At 50.3% G+C, this 26,549-nt stretch overlaps 1 protein-coding gene and 1 long non-coding RNA gene across 5 annotated transcripts in view; one reads left to right on the top strand and one right to left on the bottom strand.

Annotated features, from left to right (window-relative positions):
• Window positions 1-529: 529 nt before the first annotated feature.
• Window positions 530-26,549, bottom strand: part of TSC22D3 (TSC22 domain family member 3) — a 66,557-nt gene continuing 40,537 nt past the window's right edge. For 3 of the 4 annotated variants that reach the window (XM_086386685.1, XM_086386687.1, XM_086386686.1), the window contains exons 3-4: window positions 3,287-3,338; window positions 530-2,123 (exon numbers count right to left, since the gene is read on the bottom strand). In XM_086386685.1, the coding sequence (XP_086242811.1) occupies window positions 1,893-2,123; window positions 3,287-3,338 (283 nt within the window). In that variant the 3' untranslated portion in view covers window positions 530-1,892. Of the gene's footprint in view, window positions 2,124-3,286; window positions 3,339-4,054; window positions 4,425-26,549 lie in introns of those variants that run through there. The other variant, XM_086386688.1, reaches the window with a different exon arrangement.
• Window positions 22,833-25,824, top strand: LOC147340836 (uncharacterized). Its single transcript, XR_015158457.1, has 3 exons — window positions 22,833-23,029; window positions 23,703-23,785; window positions 24,913-25,824. It is a non-coding gene; the product is annotated as an uncharacterized LOC147340836 (long non-coding RNA).

Genomic DNA, 26,549 nt, shown 5'->3' with positions numbered 1-26,549 from the left:
CTCTTAGCTCCTTTTCCAGTGTCAGTGATCTCCTGTGGGTGGTATTAAGGTAAATGTACTAAGTGATCTGGATGAGGTTTCAGAAGGGGAGAGGCCCACTTGCGTTTATTTGGTTCCCCCCTTCTTGCTCCTTCACATGGACCCCCTGCCATTTTCTTTTGGGGCCTTTCTTGGGGTACCCTTCCTTGCAAATCACCCCTCAAGCTGAAGTTGTACATTAGTAGTCACCTCCCCACTCACTCCCAAGCTGCCATATGAAAGCAGGAATGGGAGAGAGGGATGGATGGAAGATTGGGTCCCAATTTGCCATAACAGCTGTGTAACTTTCGGCAAGTCACTTCAGCGGGCTGAGTCTCAGCTTCCTCATCCGTACAATGGGGGTGTTGTGACAGTTACGCAAGATCATGGCCGTAGCACAGGCCTGCCACTCAGGTGATGCCCATGAGCAGATGAGTCAGAAAAACAGTGCCCCCAACCACCGTTAGAGCCTCTGCCACCCACTCTGTTTTAAGCTCAGGCGGACACCAGGTTTATTTTTAGAAAAAAAAAAAGAGCAAAGTTTATTGAAATTTCAAGCTACATTTGAAAAATCAAAATCCAAATCCTGGAGACATAACATCAGGATAAGGTGTTAGAAAGTGGGAAGTGTTCACTGCCACAGAACTCCCTAGAGACAAGCTCCCTGAGCACATCACCCAGGCATCATTGGGTCAGTTATTTCCTTGTCCATGAGAGGACACTGGCAAGCTGATCGTTCTCTGCACTTGAAAGTTTTCCACAACCGTTAAAAACAAAACAAAGTTTTCAGATGACAAAGTCCCAGCTGATCTTCTCTCAACCCCATTCTATGTAGTCAGCACCAGTGAATGGTGGGTTTGGCATTCAGAAGGGGACCTCACATGTATTCAGGGGACATATGGGGCCAAGGTTGCAGCAGCAAGGCCCTGCCTTTACTCTTTTTTTAATATAAATTGATTTATTTTAATTGGAGGCTAATTACAATATTGTATTGGTTTTGCCATACATCAACATGAATCCGCCACGGGTGTACTCTTGCCTTTACTCTTTAGTTTTACTTAACCTAAAGGACAAACTGGATCGACTTGGTAAATGAACAAATCTAAGAATTAGCCTTAAGAGATAAGGGACCACTCAATACTTCCAAAGCTGATTAGGCCCTTCAACACATAGGTGTATGTGTATATGTATACATCACTACACTAAGATACAGATCTAGCCCTATGGGTATATATACGCATGTATGGCTATATAGAAAAAACTATGCCAATACTAACCAAACAGAACTTTGTAAGCGGTCATCCCAAAGCCATAATCGCACACTGGGCTGTGCACAAAGCCATGCATTACACCATATTCACCAACAGAAGGCTGACTTGGCTCAATCTCTCCCAACTGTGGCCCTGTCCTGGTGAGGCAATGGAGGAGAGAGAGGTTGCCTCTGCTTAAACCACAATTGGTTTCTTCATAGGACAGTTGTTGTCAGGTTGAAGCTGTTGAAGATGTCCATGGAAATGAAAAAAACAGACCCCTTAGACTTTCTGGAGCGGCCCGTCTCAAACTACCTTCCTCCTTTGCCAGCTGCAGCTAAATTGCTCAGGCCCTGGGAGCCCACAGGGCGCAGTGGCATTAGAGGCTCACTGGCTTGGGGTGATGAGGCCCCATGCAACTCAGCCTCTAGAGACCTACTCTTTGTCAGGGGTCTGTCACTGGAGTGGACCCAGGTGGCCATGTCCTTGGGACATCTCTTGGCACCAGCTAGGCTAGGTGTAAAGTTCTCCACGTGAGATGACGCTTGGGGAGCCAAAAAACAAACTGGAAAGAACTAGGTAGAACAAGTTTAGTGGCTCTGCCCACCCTGAGGACAGAGCCACTTACACCGCAGAACCACCGGGGGCCTCGGGGGTTTCTGGGGTTTCGGGAGCTGGCTCCTCGGGGCTCAGACGGGACTGGAACTTCTCCAGCTGCTCTGGGCTCGCCAGGGTCTTCAAGAGAGTATTCTCCCGCTCCAGCTGGGAGTTCTTCTCCACCAGCTCCCGGATCTGCTCCTTCAGGATCTCCACCTCCTCTCTCACAGCATACATCAGATGATTCTTCACTAGATCCTGACCCGGAGGAGATGACGACAGAGGCATCCGTTAGCCATGGCGGCCCCTCTGCAGCACTGTGCCCTGGCCATTGGGGTGCCTGCTGTCTCTCACATCACTGACCACCATACTTCCCTCAGCATGCTGGCCCTGTGTGGCCCTGCTCCTCCCACCCCTTTCTCCAAGCACCTAAAGCCACGCTCAGAAGAGCCATGGGATCGGGGCCACGCCTGAGTTGGGAGCCCAGCTTTGAACTACATAGGATTCTCCCCCCATAAGTTTCTAATAACTTTCAAAGCTGGCCTCTTGGGAGCCTTTTGGGTGTGACTTACGCTGGCTGGTGGTGGTTTGCTCTATCTCCATTTCCACATAAGGTCCCGCTGCTGGCCCTGATCCCAGGGAACACTGCAATGCACCCCCTACAGTCAGTCTGCTTGACACATCTTCACCAAGAGAGGAAAATGGGCTATTCTGGAGCCTCTCCCACTCCTCATAAGCCAGCATACTGAGCTGCAGCTGCTCTGCAGCCTGGCCAGACAGGACACTGGCCCTGGGGGAAGCTACCAGCATGGCCACATCCTCTCTGAAATTGGATGACTGCACTGGAGGCAGAGAACAGTGTCCTTAGGCTCTGGGGCACACAATGAAGTGGTTGCTAACTGCTCGTTGCCCCAAAGCCCTGCAGCCACTGTGGCTGCTTGATGGAATATGACCTCTACCTGGTAAGGAGAGGGAGAAGGGATTGCAGCAGTGGTGGGGGGTGCTTTGCCTCCTGTCTCCTCCCAACTCCTGACCCCAGCCCAGGCTCTGCAGAGGCACTGCAGTGTGCTTATATCCAATGAGCTCTGGCCCCTGCCAAGTGTGGGATGTAGACAAATGCAGGTGTCTGAGCTCCCTGCCCTGCCATGGGCCCAGGAGGGAGCCAGACATGGCTGTAAAGCCCTGAGATTGGAGAAGAAGGAGGAGAAGGAGGAAAGGAGAGGGCCCAGCAAGTGTGGACTGGAAATGCCCTAAAAGGTGCCATTCCTATGGGACTCTACTTAAGGCCTCTAAGGGGAGAGGAGACAGGCTGTCAGCTTCCCCATGCTCTTGGCTTTTGCACCCACCCCCTCACCACTACCCTGAGTTACATAAGCAGAAGCCAGGTCTGGGAATGACAATGACGCAGTGATGCCACTCACCATGGCCTGCTCGATCTTGTTGTCTATGGCCACCACACTGGCTCCGGAGGCACTGTCAAGACAAAAAGGAAAGCGACCACGTTACCCACTTGGTTACAGTCTTAAGTACCTGGTAGTGGTGGCCACAAGGTCCTCTCTCTGCCCCAGCTCTTCCTCTCTACCGCAGCCCTGGCCGGGAGTTTCAGGCACTTTGTCCCCAGGTCCCTCTCTGGCCCCTGCAGGAAGCTGCACCTCCCCACCCAGGCCAGCTGCCGGCCACTGCTGTCTGGAGCTCTGCGGGGAGCGGCGCGCAGGTCCGGGGGTGCACGGGCCAGCGTGGCCTGCTCGGCGACATGCAAACAATGGGGGCGCGCGGCCCAGCGAGTCGCGGGCTGCCGGCCCATTACGGCGCCGGCCCACAAGGTCCAAGGCAAACCTACCGAGCTCTGCAGCTAGCTAGGAATTCCTCCTCGGCTCAGAAGCTTCCGGCTTGCTCCCCAACGGCGCAAGGCGCGCGGCCAGCCTCCCGCCCAGCCCTGCTGCCTCTGCCTCCGGCTGTGGCAGCTCGTTCTTACGGCGCAGCGGCCGCAGGGACGCTCCGACGGCGGATCCCAGCGCGGCGGTGACCCCCCCCCCGCCCGCCCGCCCGCGTCCCCTACCTCCGCCCCTTCCCAGGATGCTGCACCGCGGGGAACGGAGGCCGCCGGCACAAGGCTCGCTCGGAGATCCCGCTCGCAGCCCAGCCCCCGCCGCCGGCGCCCGGGCTCGGGAGCTGTGGCCAGCCGTTACCTGTTATCCAGCTTAACGGAAACCACATCCCCTCCAAGCAGGGAAGAGAAGAAGGAGATGTTGAAATTGTGCAGCTGATAGACCGCCACCTCCATGGGGGTCTGATACATTTCGGTGTTCATGGCTCGGGCTGCCGGGGAGCTCTGGCCAGGCTGCGGGCTGGACTGGGCTGGGCAGGCTGGGCGGCCGCCGGTGGCTTGGCGCGCTGCGCGGGGCTGGGCTCTGCGCGTTGGGCCGGGAGCTAGGAGGGGGGCGAAGGCTGCCAAGAGGACCCAAAGCCGGGCGTGCGTTCCAGAGTTGAAGGGAAGTGACTCGAGGGGTGTCACCTAGTGTGTCACAAACTCCACGGCCGCCGGTCCAACCCAGACTCGGAGATATTTCGGCTCCTTCTTCTTTATATAGGAGGAGCCGGCTGCGTCACATGGCGTCAGGGGCCATGCAAATGAGTTGTGTACCAGGCTTTGTGGCCCAGTTAAACCACATCCCCTCCCTGAACCTTAGGCTGGGCCTGTAAACAGTTCAGCACTTTCTTGTGCCAATTGGCATCTCCAAAGAGGGCTCTGGAGATTGGTAAAAACCAAACTGGAGCTGATTTCTTAGAGAAATGAGAAGTACAAATGCCATTATAGGAGCTAGGAAGCGTTTGGTAGAGGGTGGCGCAGGTTTTAAAAGCTCTTCCTCAGATGTCAGCCAGCACACTCGCCTGTCTTTGCCATGCGATCATAGGATGCTGCCCTGGATACCCACCCTCACCACCAGTATCCTCACTCCTTCCTGCCACCTGCCTTCTTGGCCTCTCTCCTGCACACAGACTTTGTCACCTGCAGGTCCCCTCTCCCAGCCAGCTTGCCCACTGGCTTGCCCCTATCCCCAGTACCTATCCACTCACCTCATCCTCAGATGTACCTGTCCATGTACTGACACATGCACAGATCTGTGGCATGCACAGACTAGCCATTCTGCATGTGCCAGTGTGCTTGTATGGAGGACACTCTAAGTGTTTAGGAACTCAGATGAATTGGGGAACATGCACAAGGGAGCAGCTGGGGCAGGCAGGTGGCAGAGGGGATGGGGAGGAGCCAGTAGGGGAGTGGGCACTGCAGTGACCACAAGATGCCAGAAAATACTTTTTAAATTTTTTGGCCATGCCACACAACAGGTGGGATCTTAGAGTTCCCTGATCAGGGATCGAACGTACTCCCCCTGCGTTGAAAGCACATAGTCTTAACCACTGGACCACCAGGGAAGTCCCTCATGTCCTTAAAGACAAGATTTTGTTACCTTCCTAGAAACAGCTAATGACAACAAAATTATGAATCAAGGCTATATATAAACCATCCTAGGAGAGTATCTGCCCTGTGATGGGGTCCAGTCATATACAGGGTTACAGGGCACTTCATAAACAGATTCCAAGTCACAAGGAGGATGAGGTGATTGTTGCCTACTAAAAATTACACGTTTCCATCAAAATATATTTTTATTCTTTCTAGCCTCAATCTTAAAAAACAAAAAGAAACCAAACCATCAGAGGCTCGAAGTCCTTTTATCCTGCTCTTTCCTAAGTGAGGCCACCTAGTGGACAGAAGGAGAACTGCAGACAGATGGAGCAATCTAGAGAAACAAGGGACAGGTGACGCAACTGGGAGTATTATTTACACCAACTCAGGACCATAAGGAGAACATCGGGTTCCACCACATATACAATAGTTTGGATGAAGTTAGGGCCAGTACCCATGAATCAGTTTGTGATTCAGGCTATGGTCCAAAGAAATAACTTAGTGCAATCACACTATTGGAAAAGTACTAGGGGCTTCTTATCAGCAAAGGTTATTATTATTTGCTTCAGGATATTTCACCTAACCAGGTGCCTGGCACGGACACCCTGGCCAAGGCCCCAGTTAAGCCTCATCTGAAGGCCTTAATTTTCTCTAGGCTGCCAGTGCAGTTATGCCACCGAACAGCCAACATTTTTTAGTATGATGTGAAGCTCCCAATGGATAGAGTGTGTGTACTAAGTTGCTTCAGTCATGTCCCACTCTTTGCAACCCCGTGGACGGTATGTAGCCTGCCATGCTCCTCTGTCCATGGGATTTTCCGGGAAAGAATACTGGAGTGAGTTTCCATTTCCTTCTCCAGGGGATCTTCCCAACCCACAGATCAAACCTGTGTCTCTTATGTCTCCTACATTGGCAAGTGGGTTCTTTACCACTAGTACCACCTGGGAAGCCCTCCATTGGACCCCACCAGCAGTAATACATGGACAAAGATCATTCTATTCGCAAAGGACTGACAAACAGATCTACCCAAGCAAACCTACTGCACTAGCCCCGGATGGTGATTTTCTTCACCCCAGTTTGGCTGGGAGACAATCCCAATCTCAGGATATCAGGTTATCCTCAGGTCACAAACTCTCTGAACAAGGTGTTCACACTAAGCTGCGTGTAGTAGATGGAACAAAGTGCAGACTGTATTTATAGATCATCAGGAACATTATCTGAGCAAAAAAACAACAACAAAAAACCAAACCTTCTTAAATCTGGAGCTTAATTGATATTGGAATTCCCTGATATCTTAATCTGCCTTCTGTGTCACATAGCTTTCCTGGTCCAGAAAGGGTCTGAGCTGACCTTTCATTTGCTTGTAAATCTTTCTTAAACTCACTATTGCTACCCACCTCAAGATTCCAAGGGAGATGATGAAAAGAAAAAAGAGAGATAAATAAGCTAGGTCAGGAGGGAAAAAAACACCACCAGGAAAACAGGGCATAGGAGAGGAGAAAAACCGGCTCCTTCAATGGGAAGTCCCTTATATGGGGAGAGAGGCATAAAATTCCAGGTAGTTTGGGGAGGAGAAAGCAAAGAGATGAAGTTTGCTAGCGAGGCTGTGTTTGAACTGTACATTGTTGTTGTTGCTCAGTCACTAAGTCGTGTACTGTAACTGTACATTAATTATACTTCAATTAGAAATAAGCTCAGTTTGAGACCCGCTGACAATAACAGCTACCAATACACTGAACTTCGGCTATGGGCCAGATGCTGTGTTGGCTGAGTTACAAACCTGGCAGTGTAGGCGCTGTTACTGTCATTTTTACAGATGAAGAAACAGAGGGTCTGAGAGGCTACCTTGCCCAAGGTGGTGGTGCAGTGAATAAATTATAGAGCTGGGACTCCAGCCCAGGTCTTACTGACCTAGAGACCAAGTTTGTTCTTACTACACTTACTAGTGGGGCCGGGAGTTAAGTTTATTGAATGAGTGAATCAAGGCAGTTGGTGGATGTGTTGGAGGTGCCAGGAAAGTAGTGAGGGAGGAAGAAAAGGTGGGGGCAGGCCCACCTAGAAGTGTCTAGGACACTAGCAGGATGTGGGACCAGAAGAATATCCAAAGTGTCTGCTGCTAAGTTGCTTCAGTCGTGTCCAACTCTGTGCGACCCCATAGACGGCAGCCCACCAGGCTCCCCTGTCCCTGGGATTCTCCAGGCAAGAACACTGGAGTGGGTTGCCATTTCCTTCTCCAGTGCATGAAAGTGAAAAGTGAAGTCGCTCAGTCATGTCCGACTCTTCGCTACCCCATGGACTGCAGCCCACCAGGCTCCTCCATCCATGGGATTTTCCAGGCAAGAGTACTGGAGTGGGGTGCCATTGCCTTCTCCGTCCAAAGTGTCTAAATGAGGTTTATAAGAGGGCTTTGCTCACCTGCATTATTTCAAAAGGCAGCTATGCAGTCCTCAATGAAAGCCCTCTCTGTCTAGAAAACTGAAACTATGACTCCCACCAGGTGGCTCCCAGGATGGACTACACAGCGCCCCACATGATATAGGGAGTCTCAGAATAATAATCCAGTCAAACCTAAAGTCCCCAGGGCCCCACTAACTGACGCCTTTAATTAACTCTTTCCCCTCATTCCTGCTGTGCTCAGCTTTTAGAAGAATGAAACTAAGAGCAAGAAAACAAGCTCGTATCAGGGATGTAGTTTTAAAAAACAACTTGGAAAGAATGTCCCAAGTTCAGCCCACACTCAGCGGATCTCTCTCCCCTGCTCACCTCTAGTTCACCAACCGGTAGTGAGAAGCACTTTCCGTGAGGCCTCATGGCTCTCAGTTTACAAATTGTGGCTGGATCCCTGGACCCCAGGGTTTGCTAAACTAAGGCCACCAACCTAAATAAAAACTGTCCCTGTAGGAAGATTTTCAAACAGCAAGCATAAGGGAGATGTGGCGGGTAGTAGGGAGAGAGGGAGAAATTGGAGGAATCCAGAAGGCTTTCTGCTGAACCCTGAGCACACTGGAAAATTCCTCTGTCCAGAATAGCTGCACCAGACCTTGCAGTGAGTGGAAGTGTGCACTGTAGAGGGTATCTGTGATCTGATTTGATCTTTCTGAGTAAAGTGCTGATCCATGAAGCTGTCAGGATCCTTGTGCCCCGTGGACGTGGGCCCCAGGCAGGAAACAGTGGCCTAAGGATTCAACAGCACAGCCACCCCAACGTGTGTGTTTCCCGACTCCCTTTCTCCCATGCTGTGAGTTACATGACAGGCTGGACTGAAAGCCCCCCCAGTCCCAGCACACAGCTGATGAGCCGGCTCCTTTGCCGGCTCTGATCCTAGCCCTACAGCTGTGGGTTTCTGTGGTTAAACAGACACAGATGACCCTCCCCCTTCCAGGGTGACCTTCTAGATGGAGGGCAGCAGGAAAGCGAGTCAGCTCCTCAACTCCCACCATCTCAGGTGGCCCTGGAAGCCACCTGAGGCTGGATGCTGAGACACTTGTTCCCTCGGAACTGGAAGAAGTGTCTCAACATTATCACCAGTCTCTTCTACTTCAAAAGCCAGACTCTCTAGGGCTGGAGCCCCTTCCTATTTCGGGTTCCCACAGCCCAGGAAGACGGAGAGTGGCCAGTCTGGGCCACAGAACTTGTGGGCAGGATCTGAGCATGCTGCCGAGGTGTGGGGACCAGATTGGGGTGGGTGCGGTAGGTTGGGGGTGGCAAGGAGGGGGAACATCTCACTTCCCTTTTTGTCACTTGAAGCATTGTGTACCACGCAGCCCAGAGGAAACTATTTATAGGCAAGTCTTCCTTATTTTCTACAGGATATGTTCCACCCCCAAGATTCAGCCCTGTTGCCAGCAAAACACAGGGTCTTGTGTCAGGAGACACGGGAAGGTATGGGACTGGCCACCAAGGAAACGCTGAGTTAGGAGCCGGACAAGGAAATCATAAAGGCTATTGAGCACCGGAGCGCCAGCACAGTTGACGAGGTGGCTGCAAACAATCCTCCCCACTTACTCCCCTACGCACCCCCTCCGCCTGAAGCTCTGTCTACCTCTAAGTACTTACTTGTCCCTTTTTCTGAAGAGGCTGGGGGAGAAAGGAGGCTGAAATGCCATCATTTAGTTTGTCCTGGCTTCACTCTTCTCTTCTCTCTTGCCCTCAGGTTCCACGCCAGGGGTGGGAGAATACAGACAGGAAGGACGCTGCCACTTACATGGTTACTTTGGCCTCATGGAAAATCCCCAAAGTCCAGAAGGAGGGAAGCAAGAAGGAAAGACAGTGACAGACAAAGTGCCTTGTCCTCAGTGGGTCACGTGAACTGCCCCGCATGGCTGGGACCCAGAATGTCGACTCTGGGGGGCAGGAAAATGGGGAGGAATCTGTGGGCGAAGATGCAGAAGGCAGCGGTGGGCTGCAGGGAGCCCAAGGGGAACTGGGGCAGAGAGGGACACTGTCTTGGAAAAGTGGCTCTAGCAACCAATTTGGGCCAAACCTTGGCACCGAATGGTGGCAGAAGCAATGAATTGTGCCTTTCAGCTCCCTCCGGACAGGGTCCCATGTGAGCTTCACAAACAATCTCCCAGTGACACTATGGATGACAGGCAGAAGCTAAGCCCCATCTGGACAAGGCATTCCACCCTTCTGACCCTCATTCAAAGAAGCCGGAAAGGGCTCTTGTCAAATCACCTTGGTTGCCCCACCTCTGGCGTCTTACTTTGGGGGGGGGGGCGCGGTTTGTGTTGGCATCTCAGCAAGACTGGAAGTATTGGCAACGATATCCAGGAATGCAGTTTAGTTCAGTGGATCTTAAATTTCATGAACCTTGTGTCAATATTTATGCTTGTCTCCCTTCTCCTTATGCCTTGCAGCTGGGACAATTTACCTCCATAATTTTTCTAAGTTCTCTTCCCATTTTCCACTGTCCCCATTACCCATCTACAAGTATGAAACAGACATTCCTGAAAAAAAAAAGAGAATGTCAAATTCACCTCAGTAAATGGAATACCCTTCTCCTCCCTCCTCCCCACACTAGTTGCCATTATCATTCAATTCAGTTCAGTTCAACTCAAATCAAAATAGATTAACACCTATTCAAAGTACAAGGCACATTTTATGGAAATTAAAAAAAAAAATAAACAAACTGGTAGTACAGGTCAACAGCTGTGCTTCCTTCTACAATATCCTAGGCCTGTGGTGAACTCTGAAGTCTCCCTACTGGTTAGATCTCAGTGAAATGTTCACTTCAGGAAAAAGCCTAGGGCTTCAGGGTGCTCAGGATGGCAGTCTGGGGTTTGGGAGGGCCATACCACCATCATCACTCCATTCCCGAGAATTGGGCACACTTGTTTTCCCCCCACCCTGTCATTTGGTCCTTGTCCATCTAGACAGGGATAACAGGGGCTTCCCTGGTGGCTCAGATGGTAAAGAACCTACCTGACAATGCAGGAGACATAAGAGACTCCAGTTTGATCCCTGGGTCAGGAAGATCCCCTGGAAAAGGAAATGGCCACCCACTCTACTATTCTTGCCTGGAAAATCCCATGGACAGAAGAACCTGGTGGGCTACAGTCTATGCGGTTGCTACGAGTCAAACACGACTGAAGCCACTTAGCATGCAACAGAGCAGTCGTAAAACCTGGAATTTCCGTGGGACCTAAGGCTCCTGTGACATGGTGGTTGACAGTGCCAGGGTCCCTCACTCTGATTCCCTTCCTTTGTAAACCAAGGGAACAAAGCACAGGTCCTTAAGGGTCTCACAATTGCCAGTGTCTTCCTTCTGATAAGGGGGGATCTATGTTTAGCATGGGCAGGGTGGTCACCTCTGTCTGCCAACCTCCTGGTCTCCCTTCTTTGCCCAGCTCCTAGTGGTCTCATCCTTGTTCATATGGCCCTCCCAACTAGTGAGCATCTTCAGGTGGGCAAATAACCCCCTTCATCGTAGCCCACCTTCTGGGAATCCCTGTGCTCAACAGCCTTCCCAGAGGCTGGGAGAGGAAGCAGCAAGAACACGGCCACTCTCCGTGTTTGTTCGTCTGCACCAGCCCTCCACCAGCTTCTCTGGGCCAGGGCGACCGACACTGGCAGGGCCTCTTCCCAGCCCTTCTGCTCTATGGAGTGGCCACAAGAGCCGAAATTCCAAGGCAAGCCATTTTTTTCTGGCAGTTGCTGGGGTTACTCTGAGTGGTATGTGAAGGACTTGTGATGATTGGCAATGCTTGGAAGATGAGAACCAGGAGGATCTTGTTGGGGACGCTGAGCCAGCAGCCGAGGGGCCTGTGAAGAGGCCAGGGGCTCTGAGGTGGAGCACCTGGCTCTATTGCGGGCCCCCGCGATAGAATGGGTGACCTCTGAAGTGGTCCAGGTTCCCTGGGGAACAAAACGCTGGTAATAATGCCGGCCTCTTCAGGCGCAGGGAGGCTCCCAGGCCAGGATGGGTAAGTATTATGAGCCTCCCCGGGCTCCCACATTGTACTCCTGAGGCCCTTGCTTAACTCACAGTGGAGCTATTCACAGTAGGCTCACTTGAGGTGGCTCCTTGATCCTCTGTTGTGGGACTCTGTGGGCCTCTGGCTCTCCAGCCACCTGCCCCCCTCCCTCGGGCTTCCTGGATGGCAAGAAGGCAGCCCAGTTGAGGTGGGGCAATGGCAGGAAGGGGCAGGCTACACACTACTCTCAGAACAGAAAGAAAGGAGAGAAACAAGGCAAGCTCCTCCCTGGACAGCCCCCCTGCCCCCACCCTCCCCAGCCATGGGAACTGAGCCAGGGAGCTCAAAGGAGTGCTGGGAGACGTTAAGGAAGGCCCCCTGCCCAGGGTTTGAGAACTGCTGGCAAGGAATATACACCTTATCAGGAAGAAAGAGCAGCACAGAAGCACACGCACACACACACTTATGCAAACACCCTTTTGGCCTTTGACGAAGTCTAATTCACAGAGAGGGGCTTCCCTGGTAGCTCAGCTGGTAAAGAATCTGCCTGCAAGGGAGGAGTCCTGGGTTGGGAAGATCTGCTGGAGAGGGGATAGGCTACCCACTCCAGTATTCTTGGGCTTCCCTGGTGGCTCAGACGGTGAAGAATCCAACTGCAATGTGGGAGACCTGGGTTCGATCCCTGGGTTGGGAAGATCCCCTGCAGGAGGGCGTGGCAACACACTCCAGTATTCTTGCCTGGAGAATCCCCATGGACAGAGGAGCCTGGCAGGCTACAGTCCACAGGGTCACAAACCATCAGACACGACTGAGCAACTAAGCACAATTCACAGAGATAGGCAAGCCCAGGGTATCATTCAATCTCTGTCTCTCTCTCTCAGCTGATGCCAGCTTCCCCGTGACCCCAGAGGGGTAGTAAAGCAATAGGACATGGCAAGGTGGCAGGGCAGGATACTCTAGACCCAGCCAGAGTGTCTCAAGCCACAGCCTCTACTCTGACATCCAAGGATGACTGAGTACTGTGCAAGGGTCATGGTTGACAGGGTCTTGGGAGTGGAAGTCAGGTGGGTATAGGGGGAACCAGCTTGATACTACACACTGTCCACTGGCTGCAAGGAAGTGCTGGTGCTGCCAGGCCCACAGTTTTCAAAGAGGTCAATTACACATTCAAAGAGATAAAAACGAGCACCATTTGTGCACCATCAATCATATGAATGCCTAAGAGATGATTCCTGCAGGCTCCTCATGAGATCAGTTCTAAGGAGACCCAGTCCTGGCATAGGCATCATATGTGACTGATGGTCTGAGAAGCATGATTTGAATGGCACTGAGGAAAATTTCCCCCTCAGTCCAAGCTGTTTGCCTGACCAGACTACTGCAGTGCCTACCAACACCACCCTCCAAGTCACACCTTAGAGTTCTAATGGAATTCTTGACACTTTGAGGAATTAGGAATTTTTTTTCCCCATGCAAAAGCCCTGGGAGAGTGCCACATTCTGCCACTATCAATTACAAATATTTAAATTGGGATAAACTCAATTTTTGTATTACTTTCAACAGAGTATTCAGTGGCCGATCAGCATAAGATGAGTAAACACAGCAGGTACACCTTGCCGGTGGGCTGTGGGGAGCAAGAAACGGGTCCAGATGAGGAGAATACGAATGTCTGTGGATTGGGGAAGGTCCTTTCAGGAGATGTGGATGCAGCGCTTGTGGCTCCAGTCCACGGAACTGCTTTTGGGAATCATTGGCCTACAGGTGAAAGCCGCAACAGGGTCTACCTGAAGAGTCACCATAACGCCAGGCACCACGACCCACTTTGTATCACACACCATGATGAGGTTGAGCACTGTCGTTCAGTCGCTCAGTCATGTCCAACTCTGTGACCCCATGAACTGCAGCAGGCCAGGCTTCCTTGTCCTTCACTATCTCCCGGAGTTTGCTCAAACTTATGTCCATTGACTTGGGGATGCCATCCAACCATTCCGAGCCTAACTTCTGTTCAGTCATCTCCTTCTCTCTCCTGTTTGGCTACCTCTTTCCCTCTCACTCCTAAAAGCTTAATCAGAAAATGAATGAGAGCCACTATTAGAAAGATAACCCCAATCTGCTCTGATTTATAAGTCAACATTTGGCAAATTTGGCCTCTCCATTATGAGGAACAGATTGCTTCTGAGACACTTCCCAGCTGTTGGTGGGTACTCTTGGCCTAGGAGATCAGAGGTATGGGGGTGGGCATCAGGGCGACAAGGGAGAAGAAGAACCTGGAGAGAGGGTGAGAATGGGGAGAGGCTGCTTTTTTTCCAACAGCACAGTCTGGTCAATTAACCAGCCCTACCTCCCTTCAACAAAAGCCAGCTCTACTCCAGCCCTGTGGCTGTCACTGCCTGGTCAAACATGGATCCATTCTGAGGTTGGCTGGAGGGCTGTGACTCACTGCCCCCTCAGGAGCTTGCTGGGCTGACTATAAAGACTGGCCAGGATCTCTGCCAATGTACCCATCCCCACCCTGAGCCAAGCCTTGCTCTCCCCTGCCCCTACCACCTCATCCCATCCCATGGCTTGCTAGCGCCTGCCTGGCCAGGAAGGCGCCCTTGAGGCTCACTGACTCCCCCTCTCCCCAGGGAGAGCAGAAGGGGAATTCACTGCTCTCTGTGGTATGCATCCGGCCTGTGTTTTGGTATCTTATTTTATTTTTATGTTTAATTTACACTGCCTGCTAGGTTTGGGGCTTAAGTAAACAAAGGCTGTGTTTCCCCCAAGGCTTGGACTTCCTGGTTCTCTGTCAGCAACCAAATGACCCTTTTAACCTCTCACTCCTTGAGACAGGCAGTGTTGGGGGCGGGATTGGAAGAACAACATACTTTGCGTCAAAAGCCTGGAAATTCTTAGTGCCAGCCTGAAATACCATCCCCTCGCCCTTCTCCACGTGAATGTTAAGTCCCGAAGCTGCCTTACCAAGTACGGACTGCTTTTAAAGGGCACTGTAAGAGTGTAAGGGTAAAGCACAAGAAAAGGAAAATTCAAAGTATTCACATTGATTTTTTTCTTTTGACAGATATCTTTGTGCATGCTAACTCGCTTCAGTGATAAGCAGCTTCAGTCATGTCTGACTCTGCGTGACTCCATGGACTGTAGCCCACCAGGCTCCCCGTCCATGGCATTCTCTAGGCAAGATGGGTTGCCATGCCCTCCTCCAGGGGACCTTCCTGACCCAGGGATGGAATCCCCAAGGGTTGAATCCGCATCTTTACCACTACCGCTACCTGGAAAGCCCGATGTCTTTGTGCCATCAAGCAAAGTCAGAAAAGCTCAAGTCTTGGTGGGCGGAGCCTTGGCAGTGAGCAGCCTTAAAGGCCTATAGACGGAGCAGAGCACGCTGGGCCTGCCCAGGAAAGGCTTCCTGACAAATCTCATACATCTTAAAAAATAAGAGGAACACTGGCCCCTATGTCCTGGGATAGAGCTCTAACAGCAAAGTAACGAATCCTGGTTAACAGTTCTGACATCCTGTTATTTGCTAAAACTAATAATACCATGGCGTTTGTTGACAGAGTCGCAGAAGAACTCAAGCAAACATGGAAACTGAGTAATGGCCAAGTGTAGACAATTACTAACTCAGCAGTTGAGAAGACGGAGTTTCTCAGACACTCCTTGGACCTCTTGGGGCAGCGGGGCCTGAGCACAGTTGGGAGACAATCCAGACGCATCTGTCATCTTGCTGGGTGATTTCTCGGAGTTGAGTCTTCAGACAGAGTAATAACAAGAAGAAGTGAGAGGGACTCTACCAGTGCGCATGGCAGGGGAGGGGCTCCCTGAGAAACACGGCTCTAGCACCTATTTATTTTTTTTATGAGGCATTTATAAGAATGGCCTTTTTTTAAAATATAAATGTATTTATTTTAATTGGAGGCTAATTACTTTACAATATTGTATTGGTTTTGCCATACATCAACATGAATCTGCCACGGGTGCACACATGTTCCCCATCCTGAACCCCCCTCCCACCTCCCTCCCCACACCATCCCTCTGGGTCATCCCAGTGCACCAGCCCTGAGCATCCTGTATCCTGCATTGAACCTGGACTGGCGATTCGTTTCTTATATGATATTATACATGTTTCAATGCCATTCTCCTAAATTATCCCCCCCTCCCTCTCCCACAGAGTCCAAAAGACTGTTCTATACATCTGTGTCTCTTTTGCTGTCTTGCATACAGGGTTATTGTGACCATCTTTCTAAATTCCATATATATGCATTAGTATACTGTATTGGTGTTTTTCTTTCTGGCTTACTTCACTCTGTATAATAGGCTCCAGTTTCATCCACCTCATTAGAACTGATTCAAATGTATTCTTTTTAATGGCTGAGTAATACTCCATTGTGTATATGTACCACTGCTTTCTTATCCATTCATCTGCTGATGGACATCTAGGTTGCTTCCATGTCCTGGCTATTATAAACAGTGCTGCGATGAACATTGGGGTACACATGTCTCTTTCCATTCTGGTTTCCTCGGTGTGTATGCCCAACAGTGGGATTGCTAGGTCGTATGGGAGTTCTAGTTCCAGTTTTTTAAGGAATCTCCACACTGTTCTCCATAGTGGCTGTACTAGTTTGCATTCCCACCAACAGTATAAGAATGTTCCCTTTTCTCCACACCCTCTCCAGCATTTATTGCTTGTAGACTTTTGGATTGCAGCCATTCTGACTAGCGTGAGATGGTACCTCATTGTGGTTTTGATTTGCATTTCTCTGATAATGAGTGATGTTGAGCATCTTTTCATGTGTTTGTTAGCCATCTGTATGTCTTCTTTGGAGAAATGTCTGTTTAGTTCTTTGGCCCATTTTTTGATTGGGTCGTTTATTTTTCTGGAATTGAGCTGCAGGAGTTGCTTGTATATTTTTGAGATTGATTCTTTGTCAGTTGCTTCGTTTGCTATTATTTTATCCCATTTTGAAGGCTGTCTTTTCACCTTGCTTATAGTTTCCTTTGTTGTGCAGAAGCTTTTAATTTTAATTAGGTCCCATTTATTTTTGCTTTTATTTCCAATATTCTGGGAGGTGGGTCATAGAGGATCCTGCTGTGATTTATGTCAGAGAGTGTTTTGCCTATGTTCTCCTCTAGGAGTTCTGTGGTTTCTGGTCTTACATTTAGATCTTTAATCCATTTTGAGTTTATTTTTGTGTATGGTGTTAGAAAGTGTTCTAGTTTCATTCTTTTACAAGTGGTTGACCAGTTTTCCCAGTACCATTTGTCAAAGAGATTGTCTTTTCTCCATTGTATATTCTTGCCTCCTTTGTCAAACATAAGGTGTCCCATAGGTACGTGGATTTATCTCTGGGGTTTCGATTTTGTTCCATTGATCTATATTTCTGTCTTTGTCTAGCACCCATTTTAAATGAACTTGGTCAAGTAGGAAGAAAACATATCAGAAGGCCAGAGGTTTTTTTCCACCTTAACCCTAGACCCCCTGGACACTTAGAAGGCTTCTAAATATGAAGGGCCATGTGAATGGGGGGTAAGGGCCCTGTCCCCAAACACTGCTGGTAAAATGGCTCACCATATGAGCAGCCTTATCACTGCTCTTTCAAAGTCTAGCATTTCTAATTTCCTGTCCAGTTCCAGTTTGTTGCTTCCATGGTTTCACAAGTTGTGGCTACTGCCTATGGGGAGGGGGATAGTGTGAGTGACTGATGTTCAAAAGGGTATCAGCAAGTAAAATGTAGTCTCTTGAAGGTCTTAGCAATTCTTTCCTACATGGACGACTTATAACCTGCATACAGTTTTGGCATTGAGAGTCTCTCTCCAGGCAAGAACACTAGAGTGGGTTGCCATTTCCTTCTCCAAGTGATCTTCCCGATCCAGGGATCAGATCTGCGTCTCCTGCACTGCAGGCATATTCTTTACTACTGAGCCACCAAGAAAGCCCCAAATGGCACCAGCAATCAGTAATCACTTTTAGTCTTTCAAGCAGGACTAAAGGCACAGCCAGATAAGAACATGTCCACCAGAAGTGGGCAGTGCATACGTTCTCAAGTGAGCAGTGACTGGCTTTCTAGACTAGAATAAAAGCTCTTTGAGGGCAGGGGCTTATCTTATTCATCACTGTATCCCTCAGAGTTTGGCCCAGTGCCTGGCACACAGCCTCAATGCCATACACCTGTGCTTAATAAGTAAACAGAAGGTTTAGATAAGTATTTGAACTTGGTTCATGGCCCCCGCAGGGAAGAACTATAGGCAAATTCATGAATTTGCTTCCTGTTAATATTTTAATTTGGTGACAATCATTGTCAGAGAGCAACTCTACAGTTAAAAACACGAAAGACCTGTGAAAATCAAACATACTTGGGAAACCCAACCCAAACACAATCTAAGTGGCCACTAATGACCTGGAATCAAGGCCTGACCTCTTCAATAAAAAGGATAATTCATCCATGTGTGCGTGCCTGGCTCTGTGCAAATGCTGGGACTTTGGTCACTTTCCATCTTTAGCTGGAGGAGCTTGGTCAGTTGGGAACAGGGCACCCACAGGGAGCACTAGAGGGTGATGAAGCCTGGGAGGAGGACAGCCAAGTCTCAGCTGGCAGTAACATCAAAGAGGGATTTCAGGCTAGCAGGCCTGATTCTGAGTGAGTGACAGCCATATAACTGGAATGATGGTGCAGTGGGCTGGGGGTGCAGGTAAAAAACCAATCCTGATTAAAAATACTCTGATGTCTGCCAACATAGAGGAAATTCTCACCACTAATGTCACCCTTGGCTTTGAAGTCTTGAGGATCCCTGTTGAAATGAAAAGTCTTTCTCAGAAGGGAAACGTTTGTTTTTCTCAGGGAAGAACATGATGACCTGCTCAGTGTGGTCTGAATATACTTCCTTTATTTGGAGTACTAAGTTGACTATTGAAAATGAGTTGGGGGGCTTCTGGGATTAGTGACCCAGGCTGACTAAGTATAGACTGGGCCTGAGGTGAGGCCTTACAATGGGTCCTGGCTAACTGGTGGCCTTGAGCTTTCAGGGAACAGGCAAATATGCCCAAACATTCCTGAATTCACTGTAAATAAACCAAACTACCTGAGTGGGCACATCTGAATAGCAGACTTTATGACAAAGGAGTTTGTTTTCTCCTGCTCTTCTTGGTAAACACAAGCAAAGTGTTCTGCAGAGGCCATGAGGAGCAATCATATATATGTCTAAGCCCTACTGGGAATATTTCTTTTCAGCGCTCCTTGTGCAGGTAACCTGGTTTGCATGCTCATCAAAGAATCCTCCCTGGAAATCTCCTCCTCAGGTCCTACCAACTCACTGATAAATTGACACAGGTGAGAAACTGACCCCCAGGAAAGCTCTGTGACTGATAAGGGGTACATGGGTTCTCCTTCCCTGGGGTAATTTCTTTTTTACCAAGAGCCTCCTGTTAACCCCAGGGAATGAGTCCAGTGCAGGGAATGCCAGGCAGGAGGTCAGGTTGCTGGGGGAGCTTTCTTTGGCCATTTTCTGCCACTCTCTGTTGGCAGCTGTCTTCTCTGCCTGTGTAGCAGGCGGCCCTGGCGGCAGACACAATACTCACACCAGAGCTGGCCAGGGCAGCCCTTGCCCCTCAGCACCCCTCCTTCTTGCCCTTGTAAAACTGGCAAAACCTCAGCCCCAGAATCCCACTCTAGTTTGACCAGGCGATGGCCAACTGCCTGATACCAGGCAGAGTTGGGCTGATGGAGGGAGGCAGGGGAGTTGGGCTGGGCAGCAACCCCCCCCCAACCCCTGTGGCTCTGTTGTGAGGTGCTGACAGCTGGGAGAGGACCTGAAACCAGTTAGCTTGGGGCTCCCAGCCAGCAGTGTATTTTCATCTTGTTTTGACTGGGACTGTCCTCCTCTATGTAAACACGTCCATATCAAGAGGAAGAAAATGTAGAACAGCTTAAAATAGGTGGGTGGAACGCATCCCACCCATGAATCACCAGCTCAGGGAATGCCCTGCAGGTGGGCCTTGCTTTAAGCAAACCTGACATATGAAAACCTCAATTCAGCAAGAGGGCAGGGATGCGCAGCTGTTAGGTCTTGACCTATCTCTGGGAGATCTCACAGCCACATCTGGTCCAAATAATAACATCAGTAGTTCCCATGTACTGATTGCTTAGCAGGCGCTGTGCTAAGATTATATCCATTAGCCTTTTGAACCTTGTCAATAGCTATGGATAGTTGACAGTAGTAGGAATTAGGCATCAGATTATCTCAGGCCCATTTTGTGGATGAGGAAACTGAGGCTCAGACAGGTTTCAGTGACTGTGCTATGTGCTAAGTCGCTTCAGTTGTGTGCGACTCTTTGAGACCCTATGGACTGTAGCCTGCTAGACTCCTCTGTCCATGGGATTCTGCAGGTAAGAATCCTGGAGTGGGTTGCCATGCCCTCCTCCAGGGGATCTTCCCAAGGATCGAACCTGCATCTTCTGCATTGGCAGGTGGGTTCTTTACACTAGTGCCATCTGGGAAGCCCCAGGATAGTTGGTAGTAGGAATAGGGTACTGTATTATCTTAGGCCCATTTTGTGGATGAGGAAATCGAGGCTCAGACAGGTTTAAGTGACTAGCCTAGGGTTACCCAGCCAGCAGCTGCAGAGGCAAGACATGACCCTTTGGTGTGTGATTCTAAACTCCAGGCTGTCTCTGGCTGGGGATTTCACCTTGTTTTGAGATTTCTAAGCAGGGCTGCATTCTAGGCATGAATGCCCATTTACACTGAACCCCCTTCATCACAGTTTGCAAGGGAACTATTAATAGGCCTTTATCAGGGTTAGGGTGGGGAAGCCCCCAGATTGGGGCTGGTTCTTTCCACTGACTAAAAGACTCTCATGGGGAGGGGGGCCCTACCAGCATGCCAGGATGGGATGGATCTGCATTTCAACTCAGGCCTGGCAGACTGGTTAAGGCAGCAGTCCCCAACCTTTTTGGCACCAAGGATCGATTTCATGGGAGACCATTTTTCCATGGACTGGGGGTTGGGGGATGGTTTCGGGATGATTCAAGCACATTACATTTATCGTGCCCTTCATTTCTAATCTGATGCTGCCAGTGATCTGAAAGGAGGACCAGTCCACAGCACAGAGGTTGGAGAACCCCAGGGTTAAGGGCAACTGCTTGACCGGACACAGGGAAGGCCCCTTCTAATTGCAAATCAGTACAAACTACTCCCACAGCAGGCTGGGGCAGGGACAAAAGACTCAATATAATCCAAGTAGAAGGAAAGACCAATTGTAAACACATATTTTTGAAACAAAATGTCACTGGTCAGTGTTGATGTTGGTGCAGGGCTGGCCTCCAGGCTAAACTGTGAAGGAGGAGCCTGTGTTTAGAACCTTCCAGCTTCCTTTTCAGGTACCTTCCTCCTGCCTGTCCCTGCAAGTGACCTGTGCCCTCCTGCTGCCTAGGGTTCCATGGGGCCCCTCACTGACGTTTGGAGGCGCCCTGCCCCACCTAGCAATGCCCCCTTTAAGGGCACAGTTGTTCTCCCTTCCTGTAACGATATGCACCCAGCCTCTCCTGAATGACAAATTGGGGAAATGTGTTTGTGTAAATGGCAGGTAATGGCTTAACAGGTTTTCCCCAGATCATGGGGCTCTAACCCTTAGATTTCAGTTAGTCGTACAATTTTACACGTGGATGGGGACCTGGGGGTGGGGAGGGAACAAGCTAGAGGGGTCACAACAGTGGGAGAGGGGAAATTGCTCATCGGTGATCTTCAAGTCCTGACAAGTAGGCCATGTGCAACTCTGACTATAGGTTAAGTCTGGGTCTGCATAGAGGGATAAGCACTCTGCCCTTACACTCACTGTATTCTTTCCAGAGTATTGTGGACAGGGCACTGGGGTAACAGTCAGGAGACCAGAGTCTGGTGTGGTTTTGCCCCTGGCTGCCAGAACAACACTGGAAATGTTTCATAACCACTCTGGGCCCCAGTTTCCCCTAAATGCAAAATGAGAGGCTTGAGACTACAAATGTACAGTACTTTAGGTGCTTATTTGATGAATGATACCCCCATTTAGGAGGCTTCCCCAGTGGCACTAGTGGTAAGGAACCTGCCTACCAATACAGGGGACATAAGAGATGAGGGTTCAACCCCTGGCTCGAGAAGACCCCCTAGAGGAGGGCATGGCAACCCATTCCAGTATTCTTGCCTGGAGAATCCCATGGACAGAGGACCCTGGCAGAGTACAGTCTGTGGGGTCGCACAGAGTCAGACACGACTGAAGTGACTTAGTACACACACATGCACCTTCATTTAGACCTGAGAGCTCCATGAAGCTACATACCAAGGGCCTATAACAGTGTCTGGCACGTAGTAAGTGCTCAACAAATGGAATAATTGAAGGAAGGGAGGAAGGAAAGAATGGCAAAAGTACTTCTAAGGTTGCTGCCAGTTCCAGCTTTGATGTCCTCAAATGCAGCTCTTTACAGTTGTGCCTTTGAGTGGAGAGGCCCAGGCCAAGGGCTGAGTGAGGCCTCCAGGCGCTTGCCCTCAGGACCAGAGGGTACAGGGGCAGTCTGCACTGTGGAAGGGCAGCCTCTGGGACCAAAGGCAGCTGGGAAGAGCTTCCAGGAGGCCCAGGAGGCTTTTAGGATGTTGGATGGGGGCGGTAGTGAGGAATGTAGGAAGGGCAGGGTCGGTCAGGAAGAATCAGGAGAGTAACTTTTACACAGTTTTCTGTAAAACGGGAAGCCGAGATAACAGAGACTTGATGGGTGTCTGGGCTGAGGTAGGAAAAGTGCCGAGTTGCAATGGTGACTCAAGGTCAGGAGCTGGAATGGGGCCCGGAGCTCTCAAGCCTCTGCTCACCCCCTTGGGACGGGCCCCTGGCTCCAGGCCAGCTCCCTGAATAGCTCTCCCACCCCCACTCACCCCTCCACCATTCTAGCTTCTCAGGCCAACCTGCTTCCCTAACCAACCGACCAGTGGCTGCCCTCTCCCTCTCCCCCAAGGTGACGTGAAGTCCACCCCCAACCTCCCTCTGGAGGCAGATTTGCTGCTCCTTCTCACATCGCCTGCATTCACACTCTGACGCAACTCCTCCCCTTCTTTCGCAAAACAGGTGCATTCGCCAGGCTGCCTCTCCTCCTCTCCCTTCCCCTCCTAACATCCCCCTGCTCTCCCCCTCAACCCCACTCCATGGCCAGGGCCCTCTCCTAGGAATATTCATGTGTCCCCACTCTCCACCAGCACCCTTTCACGTTTTAACAGGACCCACAGTTTCAATCCACAAGAATGAGTCTTTAAGAGTGAAATTTCAGGTATTAGTGAGTGGAGAGAGAGAGAGAGAGAAAGAGAGAGAGAGAGAGATTGATTGATGGGGCAGGGGTCTCTTCCGGAATTCCTGGTATGACATGCCATCCTCTGGATGCTTCTTAGACTAATTCTGTCTTTTGCTGCCCTTGGAGTTGGGAGACCAGAGTTCTGGTCCCATCTCTGCCACTAAAACTGTTTGTGTGACCTTGGGCAAGTCACTTAATCTCACTGAGTCTCAGTTTCTTCATCTGTCAAATGGAAGTAATTACCCCTGCCCTACCCTTGCCACCCTCAACAGAGGTGTTATGAAAATTAAAGGAGATGTGTGTGTGTGTGTGTGTGTGTGTGTGTGTGTGTTGGGGTGGTGGGGGAGCTAACTCCAAAGCCTGGGACAAGTATCGGGGTTATGTCTCCCCGCTGCTATGTTTGAAGGACTCATGCAGGTTACATGGTAAAGCCCTTTTTTACAGAAATGCCAGTGTGCCTTTGGCCTGCCCCTTTCCCCTGCTTCTCCTCCAGGGCTTGGGTCTTTGCCAAATCTGGTCTCCTGTGCACCTCCGCCCAGCTTCGAGAACATCTCCTGCCCCGCCCCCATACCCCTCACCACCCATCCAGTTGCCCTCAGGCCTTCCTTCACCATCCAAGGGCCTCTTGCTCCATTCTCCCCTTCTCTCGCAGCCCAGTGCTCAGGGCCATCCCTTTGCCGAATGACCCTGCTCTCCTGGCGTGACCTCAGCCCATCCCCATCAAAGCTTTGAAGGGTAAGGACTCTGGGGTGGGGGTAATGACTGAACTTGACGATTCGATATAGAGGCTGAGCACAACACGGAACACCCAGCATGCGTTCCAGAAACGCATCATTGTTTGGTTGCCTGTGCTGGGGGAGACCTGGGGGTGGAGGCAGCTTCAGGGCCCCTGACAGCTCACCAGACAGAAGGTTGCTCCACTTCTAGATCTACGGGGCCCTGCCTGCATGCTCTTCCCACCCATCTTCCCCTTCACCTCTCAACCCAGAGAATGGGCTGGGCTCTTTCATCTCCAGGACCTGCATGCTAGAATGTGATTTCAGGCCTCCCTGGCCTACTGCCACTGTGTTTCTCTGGTGACCCCACCTTTCCCTCAGGGACAAGAGGCTGAGAGCAGTTTGGAGCACCCTCTGAATTTCCCAGCATAAGCAATCACCTCCCTCTCAAGGCCACACCTAGGAGTCTTCTCACCTGAGGAAAATCTGGGTTTTCCTCTGCAGATGTGGGGGCTCTTGGGCTTTTCCCCTTGACTGGAATGTTTCTTGGACTGGCAAATACTGGAGAGGGTTCCTCCCAAACTGCGGGGGCAAACCCTTCCCTTCTATCCCTCAGGGCTATTGTAACCCTCCTCTCCCCAAAGGAGGAAATTAGAAGCAAAAGGTGACCTTGCTAGGCCTTGGCAGGGAATCGGTGACAGGGTGGCAACACACAGCCTCATTTTGTTGGCCTCTGCCACCTGTCTCCCTCCCTCCGCCCACTGCCGGGGCCCCACGTTGGCAGGCAAGTCAGGAGGAGGTGGGACTCTCTGGACAGGCCACCCAGGAAAGCTGGTCTCATATTGGAGGTGACAAAGTTGGTTTCAGAGCCCAGTGGCTGAAGTGGTGGCAGGATTCTGAGGCAAGTCAGAGGAGAAGGAAGTTGATAGTGCAGAGTGTGGGTCCTTGGTGGGAGTGGGAGACTGGTAAGAAAGACCACTACCCTCACATTTGTTAAACCAGTCACTGTAAGAGTAATGATAATAACCACAGCTACTAGTTATTGCAAGTGTATTATGTGCGAGGCACAGCGCCAAGCACTTCTTGTGCATTTTTTCACTTACTCCTCACAATAACTTTATGTAAAAAAAATTATTTTTTTTTCAGATGACAAATAAGGAAATAGAAACTCAGGGAGGTTGTGACCAGCCCAAAGTCACTCAGCTGGAGCTGCTTATCTGAGGACCTAATTGACTCTGAAACACCCCTTCTTCACCCCTACCCAGCCCTCACCGCCCTTGCCCCCAGCGTGAGCTCTGCAGCCAAAGGGCATACCAGGCACTCTTCAGCAGGTTTTTGCCTCCAAAGGTGCTGAGAGCCTCAGTCACCTGGAACTGATTTTTCTTCGCTCCATTCCCTTCTCCCCCACACCACTAAGAAGCTAACAATTCCAATCTGGCATTTGTTTAAGAGCATCCAGGAGGCTCAGTGGTAAAGAACCCACCTGCCAATGCAGGAGACATAAGAGATATAAGAGATGCAGGTTCGGTCCCTGGGTCAGGAAGATCTCCTGGAGGAGGGCATGGCAACCCACTCCAGTATTCTGGCCTGGAAAACCCCATAGACAGAGGAACCTGGCGGGCTACAGTCCATGGGTTGCAAAGAGTCAGGCACTACCGAAACAACTTAGCACACAATCCAGTGAATGGGACAGGGGTCATGCATGAGTACTGGGCTTTGAAGGGATCGGTGATGTATAAAATCAAACTCCCTAACTAATCCTTCCCCTCTGTGCACACCACCCCACTCCTGCCTGGAAACCATAAAGTTGTTTTGAATATAACTTCATTTGAATCATTCTTTTTTAGAAGATATAGTTAGGGAGTTGGGGATGGACGTGTGCACACTGCTATATTTAAGATGGATAACCAATAAGGTCCTACTCTATAGCAAGGAACTCTGCTTGATGTTATGTGGCCGCCTAGATGGGAGGGGAGTTTAGGGGAGAATGGATACATGTGTACGTATGGCTGAGTTCCTCTGCTGTCCACCTGAAACTATCACAGCATTGTTTAATCAGCTATACTCCAATATAAAATAAAAAGTTAAAAAGATTTTAATAGCTTCATGAAAAAAAATCCGAGTGTCCCTTACTGATGGGCCCCTGAATCCTCTGCTCTCCATGGAAGAAGCCCTGCTCATTTGAAAGTGTTTCCACTCCCCCCACTCCACTCAGAGCTTACCCTTTGGAGTGTCTGCTGTCACCCTCACCACCCTTAATCTTTGGTCCACTACTCATTCAAGACCTCGGTGCCAGGCAGTGGCTCCTTAACTGGCATGCCCTCCAACCAAGACCTCTCTCACCAAACATGCATCAATGTCCCTTCCTATCACTCCTCTGAGATGACCTTTCCTTGCCTCGTCCTCCCCCTTCTCCTTGTCCTCTTTTCCCCTTAACTCACTATTGCTCTTTTCTCTTGGCAAACAAGTCTGATCCACAATGGCTGGCTTCCTCCTTAAACATGCAATTCTCCCCTTTGGCCTACTTGGCATAATCTGGCCTCTCTTCGTTGTGTTTTGTTTTCCCACATATTCAGAGAGATGGAAGGAACCTGGAGGATCAGCTAGTTAGTTCCAACCCCTCCTTTCGTGGGCGAGGAAACTGAAATTTGAATAGAGTAAATGACTTGCCCAGGGTCACATGGCCGGGCAGGGGTAAAGCCAATACCCCGTCAGGTCTGCCTGATTCTGGGGCTTCTGCTCCTTTACTCTGCTCCTTTTACCCTTTAGATAAGGCCTTGACC

This window comes from Bos grunniens, chromosome X, assembly GCF_055505025.1.
Source record: "Bos grunniens cultivar Pamir isolate PY7600 chromosome X, Bosgru_T2T1.0, whole genome shotgun sequence".
NCBI lineage: Eukaryota > Metazoa > Chordata > Mammalia > Artiodactyla > Bovidae > Bos > Bos grunniens.
Note: the sequence above shows the minus strand (reverse complement) of the source record. Positions and strands in the feature narration are given on the sequence as shown.